The following is a 13,899-nucleotide window of genomic DNA, read 5'->3' on the forward strand; positions in this document are numbered from 1 at the left end:
AACTAGAGATCATTACTGATCACAAAATAGATAATTTTGATTATATGACGTTGTCCAGATTAACTATCTGGAAGATCTCAGTACCAGCCTAAGTCCTTGGTCTTAATGGAGAAGTGATGAAGTTAGACTCATATAGATGGTCATGTGGATGGCGTCTGTTTGTTCCAAATTCTCTCAGATTTATATACCCTACTACCCTGTATAACCAAAACAATACTGGGCATGGGGACTACTTAAACAACTTGCTATTGTATGTAGATGACTCTTTGCCACTTGGTATCACTCTGCATCAACTACAACACAGGTTGTCCACACCTCCTGACTTCTCAGTAAGACCAAGAGCTTGAAAGTGTTGCCCCCACTGCTTTTGGAATAGACAAGAAGCAGTTATGTAGTGAATATAGAATTCATTGGGAATTTTGAAGCTAAATTAATTTGTATTAATTGTTTTCAATATCATCCTATCAGTGAAAGACACATAGACTATTTCAGAATGATTCTTGACTCAGAAACTGGAATTATCTTTTAAAGTTTTCTTGATGTTCCTGTGGGGCTGCAGAAGGATAACATAGCATTTGGGGAGGAAGATACAGCTTAGTAAGCCAGTGCTGGAGCTTAAGATGCAGAAGATCTCCACGGCCACCATCATCTTCCCCTTGGTGCTCTGATATGTGGGGAGGAAGGAGACCCAGACACTGCAGAAGACCAGCATGCTAAAGGTGATGAACTTGGCTTCATTGAAAGTATCAGGAAGATTTCTGGCTAGAAAAGCCACAGTGAAGCTCCCCAGGGCCAAGACTCCCATGTAGCCCAGGACAAAATAGAAGGCAATGAGAGAACCCTCATTGCATCCCAGGATATTGTGCTCATGGTCAGAGTGTATGTCTGCTTCTGGGAATGGGGGAGAGAGCAGCAGCCAGATTGCACAGAGCAGAATCTGAATCAAGGTGCAAAAGAGAACAACAGAAATGGGGGTTCTGGATCCCATCCATTTCCTGTTCCTGCTTCCTGGTCTGGTGGCTCTGAAGGCCAGAACCACAATGATGGTTTTGGCCAAAACTGAGGAGACGGCCACCGTGAACATGACTGCGAATGTTGCTTGTCGAAGGAGGCAATTCATTGCAGTTGGGCAACCAATGAAGAGCAGAGAGCAGAGGAAGCAGAATATAAGGGAGATGAGGAGGATGTAGCTGAGATCCCGGTTATTGGCTCTGACGATGGGGGTGTTTTTGTGCTTCACAAAGACCCAGAGAACAAGAGCTGTGAGGAAAGACAAACATGCAGCTATAGAAGCCAAAGCCATCCCCAAAGGCTCTTCATAGGCCAGGAAGGTCACTACTTTGGGGAGGCATTGATTCCTTTCCTTATTGGGATATTGATCTTCAGGGCATTTCATACATTGATCTGTATCTGAAGAGAAGAAACAAAGTCTTAATATTTTATTTTCAGAAAAAATTTTCCTATCAGAGGATAGTTTAAAATATAGTTTAAATAATATTCAAATTGCTCAATTTGGTTCCAGAATCTGGTTGTTATGGATAGAGGACTTGGAAAGTCTGAGTCTGATTTCGTCTTCAGATAGTTCTGTGACTTTATGATGTTGATTTAGTCAATTTTCTTCTTTCTACTTAAACTTCCCTACCTGGAAAATAGGAATAATAATTGTGCCAATGTCATGGAGTGTTATGAAGATCACATGATTTAATATATGGAAAGAGTTTGGCAATCTTAAGTACTATATACATTTCAGCAATTTTGTTTTATGTGGCTCTTCATATTCCATTTAAGGTTTTCTTGGCAAAGAAATTGGTATTTGGCCTTTTCTCCTCCATCCTATTTATCTGATGAGGAAGCTGAGGTCAACCAGGTTAAGTGAGTTTCCCAGAATCACATGGCTAGTAAATTTCTGAGGCTAGATTTGAACTTGGAAAATGAATCTTCCTGACTGCAGGCCCTGTACAAACCTTCTGAACTACTTAACAAACATCTGCTACATAAATTATAGCTCTTATATGAATAATGTTGCCAGAATTCTTGTAAAATATGAGGTATTATTCTTAGTAATAATAACAACAATAAAAATAAATGTGACAGCTATTTGTCAAATCAAGTTATTGCTGAATTTATTTCCTGGAATTGGACCATAATCTTTTTAATGGTTGATCTCCTCAGCTTAGAGCTCTCTGTTCTTTATAGTTTTTTTCTCAGAGGAAAATAACTCCATTGTACTGAAAACATTATTCTTTCTGGAATGTGTATGAAGATAACTTCCTTACAACTTTTTAAGATCTTCATATGTTTCTCTTTCCTGTTGATGCTTTGGATATCAATGACATGTCTGTATACAGCTACTTAGTGACATTTTCTTCTAGACTTTACCCACATGATCCTCAAGTTGTTTTGATGGACATCAACTCTGATTGCTCTAGGAATATGAATGGAAAGTACTGAGGATGATTTGCCTGGAGAAGAGAAGCTTCTGAATGAAGCTGGCAGCTGATGGGATGTCGTTATTCAAAGAAAGTACTTATAGCTAGAGGAGGGAATGGACTTGCTTTGTTTGATGCTAAAGGACAAACTCTAAAGCATTCTGGGAATTGAGAAGAGGCAATTTAGGTTCCATGGTAGGGTAAATTTTTTGTAATGTGAGTGATCTAGAAATTCCCTGACATCCTCTCCTGGGGCATCTTCCTGAAGATGCTGGATGATTACTTTTTGATTAACATGGTGACATGGTGACGCTTATGACTGTGGAGGGCCATCCAATTTTGAAGTACAATGATTGTCGGAACCCATGAACTTATAAATATGCAGCTATACTTCTCTTCATAAAGAAGATGTTCTAATGAGATGTTTTTACTAAAAGAACAATGGAGGAGATAGAGGTATATTTTAGTTCTAGAAGATAAAATTTCTACCTGTTGTGTCTTAGGCATTTCTCTGCTCTACTCCTTCTATATCAGGCAAAGAAGAAAATGTCTGATGTATATTGGAGAGATGTAGAATAAGCCCACATAAGCTATGACTTTCCCTGATCTGCTGAGGAAAGACCATGCTCCCACTTGCTCTTAATGATCAAAGATGACTGCAAGATCTTTCTTCCCAGAGTTCTTATGCCTGGAGGTAGTGCTCTGGGTTAAATTATTTCCACAACATACATTATTTTCCTTTACTTCATTTTGGCAGTGAATCGCCTTATTTCAGCTTACTTGCAAAGCCTTTTCTGTTTAAGCTATCTTCAAGCCATATTTGTATCTTCTCCAAAATGATAGTTTTGTATTGAGTAAATGAAAGTTGGGGCTTACAGAAGGTAGTGAGAATCAGATTCCAAGAAATGTTCCGAATGACAGTTGGTTTTGGATTAGGTGAATTTGTGCCTTCTTGGCAGCCATTGCACATCAAATGAGTAACAGTCAGGTGTGACAGCTGAGGTGAACTGAAAATTACCATGGATGGCATTTCAGTACCCTGGCTAGTGTTCCACATCATTTCATTAGCTATGCTGCCATGAAGGGCCACTTCATATTTCTCTACAAGTAGTAAATCAAGAATTGCATTTTGTAATTGCTGTCTTGATGGAAAAGATTTGTGTGGAAAACTCTAAAGTTCTACATCAACGGGAAAACACATTTTAAATATGTATTTCTACCAATGAATTACAGACATCCTAGGCAAGAAATTACTACTTTGGTGTGCCTCAAACCCACAAACACTCCTGATATCGATCATTTTGGGATTTCAGTGCCTATCATCTTTTTTACCTTTCCTCTAGCCTTTTCTTGATCTCTGAACTAACAAGTTTCCATTGCCTAGTTGTCACCTGGGAGACTCAGTCAGCTTTATTTTGCCATCCTTCATCTGTGTTTAGTGAAAGAGAACAAAAGTATTCTCACAGACTCACCTGTCTGGTTGGAAATGTGCCTGTCTGCGCAGGGGACACAGCCATAACAGCAGACAGCCTTTCCCTCTTGGGATTTCTTCTGGAATCCAGGACCACAACTACTGCACCTTGACTGAGGAGTCTACACAGGAAAAGATCCAAAGGCTTTTGAAGCAGTATTGATCATTACTTAGCACAATTTGTTACCTAAGCTTGGTTTGTTTATAGCAATATATATACTATTAGATGATTTGATAAAGTCTCCCAATGCTATTTTACATTAGTAAAATAGTCATTCTGCCAAAGACAGATTCAGTTTATTCTTTTTTTTGCAAAAAATTGCAGATTACTAAACATTTAAGAAGTGATATTTCTTCCTACTTACATCCTACTTGATATTAGGATCAGAACAAATAGTTGACATTTTCTTAAGCAATACAAAGAAATAAAATAGTACAATGGGAAAGATAGGAGATTTCTTCCAGAAAATTCGAGATATCAGGGGAAATTTCATGCAAATATAAATATGATAAAAGAAAAAAATTTAGTGATTTAATAGAAACATGACATAATCTGAAGAGTTGGAAAGAATAGAGAATGTAACTATCCAAGGAAGGCTTTCACATGAGCAATAATTGCAGCAGTGGAGGATTTGTTTCAAGAAGGAGATATCCTATGAATAAAGAGAGGACTGGTGAGACTTACATGAACTGATGCTAAGTGAAATGAGCAGAACCAGGAGATCTTTATATACCTCAACAATGATACTGTTTAAGGATGTATTCTGATAGAAGTGGATCTCTTCGATAAAGAGAGCTAATTCTGTCTCAGTTGATCAAAGATGGGCAGAAGCAGCTACACCCAAAAAAGAACACTGGGAGATGAATATAAACTGCTTGCATTTTTGATTTTCTTCCCAGATTATTTATACCTTCTGAATTCAAGTCTCCCTGTGCAACAAGAAAACTGTTCGGTTCTGCACACATATATTGTATCCAGGATATACTGTAACCTATTCAACATGTAAAGGATTGCTTGCTATCTGGGGGCGGGGAGAAGAGAGGGAGGGGAAAAATCGGAATTGAAGTGAATGCAAGGGATAATGTTGTAAAAAATTACCCTGGTATGAGTTCTATCAAAAAAAAGATATTTAAAAAAATTAAAAGAAGGAGATATCCTAGAGAATGAAATGAAGTGTTCCTTTGGAAGCATTGCCGTTGGGAAGACTGGTAGAAGAAATGGAATTCCAGCTGAGCTGTTTAAAAATCTTAAAAAATAGCACTGTTTTTAAGTGCTGCACTCCAATGCCAGAAAATTTAGACAACCTGACAGTAGTGACTGGATTGGAACGATCAGTTTATTCCAAAGCATTATAAAGCCAAGGGATGTTCAGATTACTGAGCCATTGCACTCTTTTTATATCCCTGAAAGTTTATATTCAAGATTTTCAAGCTACATTTCTATAATAAGGGAATAAAGTAGAATCAGCTGCTTTTCACATATACAGAGGAACAAGGGATGCAATTTTCAATATTCCCTTGACTGTGGAAAATGAAAGGGAGTTCCAGAAAACAAACATGTAATCTTCTCAGCCTGCTTCATTGATTGTGCATGGATTGGGTTACCCTAAAAAATGTGTGTAGTCCTTCAAGAGGTGAAAGTAACAAATCACCTTTCCTGTCACTTGAGTAACCTGTATGCATGTCAAGAAATAACAGATAGATTTAAATCAGGGAAACTTTAGTGGTTTCAAAATGCAGATTCCATATGAGCAGGTTGCATATTATCTAGAATTAACTTTCTGAGAGAAATACCAACAATCTCTGATAATAAGACCAAACTTTGTGAGGAGAAAAGGGAAGAAAAATCAAAAAGCCTCTTCATGTGATTGAAAAAGGTTTACATTTAAAGCTAGAAGTATACAATAAAAATAACAAAATAACAGCTAAAGACTTGCTGATTGGTTGCATCACTTCCTTGTTAATAAACAGAGAAAGAATTGAAGCACATAGATCTGAACAGCAAAGAAAAAGCAGCAAAAATCAGCATAGACAAAGCTGTGAATTTTCTGGTAACTATGGTTTTGAGATTTGGACTTTGGGAAAATCTGAACCCTGCATAATTAACTGTTTTGAATTGTGGTGCTGGAAAAGATTTTTGACACTGCCTAAAACAGCACAGAGATGAAACCAGTCAGTACTGACAAAAATGAATCCAGGCTAAACATTTGGAAAGTCAAGCAATGAAGCTGTAGCCTAAATATTTTGTCCCCAGATTGAGAAAATGGGACCCACTGGAAAAGTCTCTGATGTGACAAAAAGAAAAGGGAATTACAGAGGAAGAGATAGATAGATGCTATAAAAGAAAGAAAACAATAGTAGTATTCATGAGAGTTTGAAGTGAAAAGACCATGGTGTGGAATCTTCTGTGGTGTCTCAAAGAGTTGGAAAAAATGTGAATGTTTGAAGAATAACAATATCTGAGTCTAAAATTACAGTTTTTTCTTATTATAGAAGAATTTAAAAATCTCCTGGGGTGGGAAATAGCAGAATTTATTACCAAAAGAGGCTTTTGCTAATAGTATTTAGTACAATGTATTGGAGAAGTATTTAAAAAGTTAATGGAGTCATTTTCCAAATCATTTAAAAGTATCAGAAGTTGGAAACTACTGATTTTTTTCTGAATAAATTCTCATGAATTTCCTCAGGAAAAGAAATATTAAAACTAGTGTGTGTGTGTGTGTGTGTGTGTGTGTGTGTGTGTGTGCTTGTGTGTTTCTGCGTGTAGAGTGTAAATGTAGTGCTTCATTGCTTATTCCTCCTACTTAAAAGTGATCACTTTTATTAAGTAAGAGCATTATGCATTTTATTATCTTAACTGAATGTGAAAGTACCTATCCATTTCTTAGAAATATTTAAAGCTATTATTTGAGAAACTTGCTAACAAACAAAATAATTTATATAAAAAGCAGTAATCTTTTTCTGAAGTAAACATCCTGGGGGTCTGGGTGTGGAGGGATTGAATAATTTCAGTATTTCAATAACTTTCAGGAGCAAAGTAAAGATTGAGCTTTTGTAGAAACGGAAGAAGCCAGGAGAATCAATAGCTTTATATACATTTTGGAGTAGAAGCCCTACATTGCAGGAAATGCTGTGAAAAAGTCAGCTATTTCTTCAATTTCCATATTGCCCTATATATTAACAGATAGTATAAATACACATTCTACTTGGTTGCCTGCAGCTTTCTAGGAAACTACATTTTATCTCAAGAAGAAAGAGGGCTGTGAGGTGTTGGAATCCTTACAAAGTGCTAATTTAGCATGATACTTAGCAAATCCTCTTGCTCACTAATGTATTTAAGTACTCAATGGAGTTTACATATTTGGGAGATTTCAGGATTTAGCATGAGATATCCAAATTCACACCTCCCTTAATCCCTGCCTGCAGAAGGAGGAGTCAACCTTTGGAAGATCATATATAAAGAGACTCTTAGCTTCAGGTTAGTGAGTTACTTCAGAACATTCCCAGAGGTCGGAGAGGAGCACTCTGGGAGGAAGCCCACAAGCCCTCTCTTGGAGGCAAGAGAGATTCATTTTCAACTTTCACCTTGGTGCTGCCTGGAGGCTGAAAGAAGCAGAGGCAGAAGCAAAGGACAAAGCTGAAAGAGCTCTTAGAACCAAGGAGAGAGAGAGGCCATCAAGAAAACTAACCGGCCTATTTTGGTGGAAGCAATAAACGATCTGAATTTTTATCACCTGGCTGCATTTGGGTGATTATTACTCTTAAGTGAAACTGAGGCTGCCTTCAGAAAACCTCCCCAAGAAACCTGCTCTCCAAAAGAGAACCATTATTATTTTAAAGAACAAGAACACCACAGTGAGGGAAAGTGAAGTTGGACTGGAGCCCTATCTGCAGATTGAAATAATCATGTGTTCAGCACAATTATATTTGAACCCATAAGTTTTAGTCAAATGTCAACAAGAAGGAGCCACTTGTGAAGGATATTAATCTTTGTATCTCCCCAAATATTTACCGAGTCATTAAGTTCTATTTGAATGAATACAAGATAATTGTATCTTGTATATTATATATTTATGAGGGAGAAAGGGATTATTTTATAAAAAGAAGATCAATTTCTTCTTCATCCCTACTGGTTGTTCCATGTTAGCACAATTTGCATTCCTAGAATACTATAACCTTATCATTAGAAAACCTGAAAGTGACTAATTTGTTTATACAAATCAGATATTGTGGTTTGTTTCACTATAGTAAAATTTTAGATTTGTCAAATTCCGTTTGTCCCTGTGTATTTTGTTCTTTAATTGTGTCAGTGCCTAGATAAGGAAAGGGATGCCCCAGCAGAGAAATTAATTTATAAATGTTTGACAAATTTATGTCTGTATGATATCATGTTTGAAATGTATGATAAAAATTGGGAAATGTTTTCCCAATAATGGGGTCTTGAGCTAGGCATGAGAAAATCTAAGATATTTTACTAGAGGTCTAGTGTATTGAGAGCTGAGATGTTAATCAGGACACTGTAACTTCATGGCAACTTTACTGAGTTTAGCAGGAAATGGTCAAAAAACATGAGACCTCATAGGGAGGTTCCTACTTCTTCTCCTTTGGAATCCATGGACTAGATGCTTCTCCTACTCTCTCAGCTATGCAGTTGGGAAATCTCACTATTTCTTGGGCTTTTCATCTAAAGAATCCCATGCTCTGTTTTTTTTTTTTTTTTTCTTTGCCCTTTCTGGATTGAATTGTGTATGAAGAATTGATTCGTAAGCTGTTTTCTCCAAACTGTTTTTGTGGCATTTGCCTCTTTTAAATAGGCTAGTGAATATTTTGATGGTCTATTTTTATATTTATATGTTTCACAAAGCTTGCATTTTAATTATCCTTCACCTTTCTCTGCCTTGTGGCCCATTCTACTGCCTTCTCTTGGATGGTGAATTCTTTACCATCTGTAGCCTGAGGAATAAACTCTCCCACTTTCACCAGGACTTCGGTATCATTGCTAAAGGTCACATAGTTGAGAATATCATAATTTGCCATAGACTTCCTCTTTTCATCCAAGACCACCTGCTTTCCAGCACTATTGTTGAAGTGGATGTTCTTCAGAAAGGAATGGAGCTGAAAATGAAGAAAATTAGTTGGAAATTCACTAATAAAAGTCACTTAGGGATATTTGGTACAATCTATGCTTTCTATTATTTTCCCCAATATTTTCTAATGAGCAAAGAGAATTGGATCCTATGGTTTTTTCCAATGTCATGGAACCTGGATAGATTGCTAATAAACTGGATGACAGAACCAGGATCCAAAAAGTTCTCATCTGTCTAGAACGTTAGCCAAATCTCAAGATTGAAGTAAAAGTTTTTATCCCAGTGGAAATTCAGGCCAGAAATATCTATTCTCTATTCAATGAGAGTGGAGTTGGAAAGAAGACAGAAAAAGGAATCTTGCAATAGTGGTTTATTGTAGGTGGGGTGCAACAGAGCTTACCCATAGAACTGTAATGATTTATTTAGTGCCCACTATTTTTGTGTCCCTATATTGGGTGCTTAAGGTCTGATATGAAAAAAAAATAAGCATGTACCTTCAAGGAAACTATGTTCCTTTGCATGATATTTCATTGGACTTAAAGAATAATTACTGTGTGATTCAAGAAAAAGGAAATATTATCAAATTGGAAGGGAAATGTTAATATTTATATAGCACCTACTATACGCAATACACTATGCTGAGTATTATTTTTAGTCAATGTGCTCTTATAGATGGGGGAATTCAAAAAGGATTTCTTAAGTGGCAACAAGTATTTTAGCCCATAAGGAAAGTAGAGTCAGAGGTGAGATTGCAGTATGTCTTAAGTTTAAGTGACTGTGCAAAAGTTTGTAGTTTGGTAATGTAATTCTAACTCACAGTACACTCGGTAAGGTTTTATGCTGAAACATAATATGTTGAGTCAAAGAGTGAAATGAGTTTGTTTAAGTGGAATCAGAAAATGCAGGACTTTTAATTCCAAGCTGAGCATTTTTTTTTCATTTTTTCTTAGAGGTTATAATGAGATGATTATAATTTCTGACCAAGAGTGTGTCATCTTTAGACCAAGAGAGGGACATATTCAGATATTCTTTATGATGACCTTGTTGATCTTCCTTTCCCAAAATTTTGTAATTGTTAGGATTCATATTATTGTGTTATATATTAAATTTATTTTATATACCTATATAAGCACTATGTTCCTATATCTCTAAATTTTATCTTTATTATTTATATATCATAATAAATATACATAAGTGTACATATAACTATATACAACTATTATATATAGAGATGCCTTTACACACATATATTTATGTTGCCTTCTTCCTTTGTCAGATCCTTTAGAGAAATTTTTAAAAATCTCTGTGTTTATATCCTATTGTGTAACATCTTTTCACTTAGAAGCATTTTAAATGCATATTTCTTGACTGATTGGAAGCTCTGTAAGTGATGAGTTGGAGACAGGATTAATAAAAATGTAATAGTTTAGATGCTTTTTTATTCAACAAGCACCTATCAATTCTCCCACATCATGTAAGTATGTTGCTTGTATTGGAGACTGAAGACAAAGATAAGAGAAATTCCTATTTTTAAAAAGCTAATATTTTAGAAATGATGATATATAAATTCTATTATTGAGATTCAAAATCTCATGTTAATATTTACATAAAAAGGATTAACTTAGTAGCAAATAAGATAGAGGACTCCCCTGGAGTCTGAAGGATTTGAATTTAAATCTAACTTCATACTTGACATTTTGTAACTGTGGGACCCTGGGTAAGTCACTTTAACTCTCATTGTCTTGCAAAAAAGGAAAGAAATCAGGTCTAAAGTTGGTAGGACCTCTATGGCTATTTAATTCATTTTTTAAATTTACACATTAATTTTAGAAAAATGAAGAAATATGCTCTAGAGTCAGGATTTGAATCCGGTTTCTCTGGCTTTAGAGCACAAGCTCTGTCCATTGTACTATGTTGTAGAAAAGTGTACTAAGACTGCCAGGGTAGGGAGAAATGCCTGATTTTCACTTAGGCCATGGTGGAGGTAGGACTTTGTAGTCTTAATGGTCTTACCCTTCCCTGATACCCTCTTCATCAAAAACCTTCAAGTACCACTTTATCTGGGTTCTCACTCCTGCATTCTGCCACAGGATCTGAAATGATCTCAATTGTGAAATGACTAGAAATGAGGTCTCATTCTCAGTTTGTTGTATAGAGGACATTCACTGAAAAAAGTCAGAAGTTGATTTCCTAATCCCTTATATCTCTTCAGTATGTGGCTTTCCCACAATAAGAGATTTAAGTATTAGTGCTTAGGTAGGGGGCAACCTTACCTTCCATGGATGAAAAGCCCCCTCATCTCCAAATATATTAGATTGCTTTTCTGATTTCAGCAAGAACATTTTATGAAGGGCCCAGGCCACAGCATATACAGCAGTGTAGACATTGTAACTCTTGTCAGACATAGTGATGTCTAAATAGCTCAAACGTAGTGTGTCCAAAGAAGCATTTGATGAACAGACCCCTTCATCTCCTTCTCCATGTTCATATGTACATTGAAATGTTGTTTCCCAGAATTTTTTAAGAAAGATATCCTCTGGGTATTTGCTTGGGTGAATGGTTTTCAAAAAATGTTTGAACCCAGGAATCTTACTTGTCTGATCTGAAAATACCAGAGCTCCATGGAAATTACTGAAATAGATGTGACTGGGTTTTTTGGCAATATCCCAATGACTACTGGTGATCCACACTCTTGTTACAATGACATGAGGAATCTTCATAAACATCCAGCTCAAGAGTGAATTTGTATTTCCATAAATGACAATCACCTTGGCTGTTGACTTTAATATGTTTATTAGCAAGTAGTTTAAAGAACCAATATCCCCTTTCAGACCAGTGATGATCTTTACTGTAAAGACCACACAGACATCATTTCCAGTCATTTCTTCTTGAAGATCTCTCAGGAATTTTTCACTTCTTGAATCATCTGAGGCAACAAGACCTACCCAGTTCCATTTGAAATGCAGCATTAATTGGACCATGCCACGTACAAGATAGGTGTCAGTGGGGGCCATCTGATAAACAGAAGGATACTGAAGTGGGTCACTTAGGAGCGGATCAAAGAGACCATAGCTGATCTAAATAGGAACCAAACAGGAGCCTTTTTCAGTTTAATGAGTTCATGGTAAGAAAAGATTTCATCACTCCATCATTCTACCTCTGAACTTATTTTCTTCATCTTCTCTCTCTATAGAATTAACACCTTCATTTCTAGCTGGTACAATACTTATTTTTCAGGGCTTCAGCCAGGGGTTCTCTCCTTCATAATAATTGCTCTAGGTAAAATAGATATGTTTTTTTTTTTAAACTTGTGCCCCTACCATTGAATCCAGGGATTTGGAAATATTTAATATATATTAACAGCATTCAATTGCCTAATTTCAAAATCTTGTTAGGGCAAAACATGCCACTTGTTACAAGACATGATGAAGGGAACAAGTCTGATTTCTGCAAACTCTTTGTTTTCTATTTCTTCTTTGAGAGGCACTTGAAAGATAAATTTGCCATTAGAATTCTCCAACCCTGTTTGGAAGTCGAATATAAATTGGTAAACCTTCACAAACTTGCCTCTATTCTCCAACCAGGATAGGGTAAATTGAACTTATAATTTCTTACCTGTGGGAATTTATAAAGCTCTAGTAGGCTTCCCATGGAGACAGTAAAATCAGAAGTGGCTCCTCCAATGACCACCACCGACTTCCTCTTCTCACAGCTGTAATTTGGAATGGTCTGTCCCTGGCCTGAGAGCCACATGAGGGAACTCTCCAAGGTCCTCTCATCATTGCCATAGGCATTGTAGATGTGGAATCCAAGAGTAATGTTGGGTAACAGATTGGGGTTGCTGTTGATCTCTTCAACAGCAAACATTAATGCCAGGACTTGATAATAGTTTTTGAGGAGCCACCTGCAGTGGGAGGAACATATAACCCAGCTATAATAGTTTTTTCCATCTTACCTGTTTCTGACTTAAAAACATTAGGTACTGTACTAGAGATTCTCTCCGACTCTCATTCAAATTTATTATCATATTTAGAACATAAAATGGCTCTCTACCAGTTACCAGCTCATCTCCAAAATTGCCAATTTCTCTGGTTTGCCAAACTTTTTAGAAAATCAATTCTTAAATTAAAAAAATGGAGACCAAGCATAGAGAGAATAAAAAAAAATTGTTGGGGAAAATGGTCATCAGTTTGTAGATATGAGGTCCCTCACCTGAAAACATATCTCATAATAATCTTCATATCTTACATAACTTAGAAACAAAAACCAATAACATCTTAAAGAAAAAGAGGTACAAGGAAGACATATTTTCCAGGCTCAAGAGCTGGACAAGAATTCATGGCCAAAATGTTCATGAATAAAACTCTACTTATTACGCTTCTAATTTAAACATTCTTATTTAGAAGGTATGTAAGTAATTTTTCCATGTTTGTAACTACCACTGCCATTTTCCAATTGATACATTTTTAAAGGTTTTAAATATAACCAGCAATATAAGGAATCTAACCTATCCTTACCTATATGGAAAAATGCTCCAAATGGCTAATAATTACAATAATGAAAATAAAACCCAATCTGAATCTTGACCTCACATAGATCATAATGATAAGAATAATGATTAAAGAGAGAAAGATATATTAGAATGTTGGGTAACAGTTATACTAATATATTGTTGATAGAGGTATTAATAAACTTTGACATTCTGGAAAGCAATTTGTATTTATGGTGAACAATTGACTGACTTTGGATGATCTCTTGAGTAAATAATCTCTCAAAATGTTGAAAGTAGAGAAATAGGACCTCTATGAAATGAAGTACTTCTTTTTGAAGTGACAAAAATATGGACTTGAAAGTGTTGCCCACTGATTATGGAATGGCTGAACCATTACATATGAATGTATTGAATACTCTT

General features: G+C 36.1%; 1 protein-coding gene across 1 annotated transcript; it reads right to left on the bottom strand.

Moving 5' to 3' along the window:
- Positions 1–505: 505 nt before the first annotated feature.
- Positions 506–12,854, bottom strand: LOC127557649 (vomeronasal type-2 receptor 26-like). The gene is made up of 4 exons (XM_051990960.1): positions 12,603–12,854; positions 8,788–9,015; positions 3,902–4,022; positions 506–1,410 (listed from the first exon to the last, which is right to left on the bottom strand). Exons 1-4 carry the CDS (start codon positions 12,852–12,854, stop codon positions 506–508), a joined length of 1,506 nt encoding a protein of 501 aa, XP_051846920.1.
- Between the last annotated feature and the right edge of the window lie 1,045 nt (positions 12,855–13,899).

The sequence above is a fragment of the Antechinus flavipes genome, chromosome 3 (genome assembly GCF_016432865.1).
Source record: "Antechinus flavipes isolate AdamAnt ecotype Samford, QLD, Australia chromosome 3, AdamAnt_v2, whole genome shotgun sequence".
NCBI classification, from domain to species: Eukaryota; Metazoa; Chordata; class Mammalia; order Dasyuromorphia; family Dasyuridae; genus Antechinus; species Antechinus flavipes.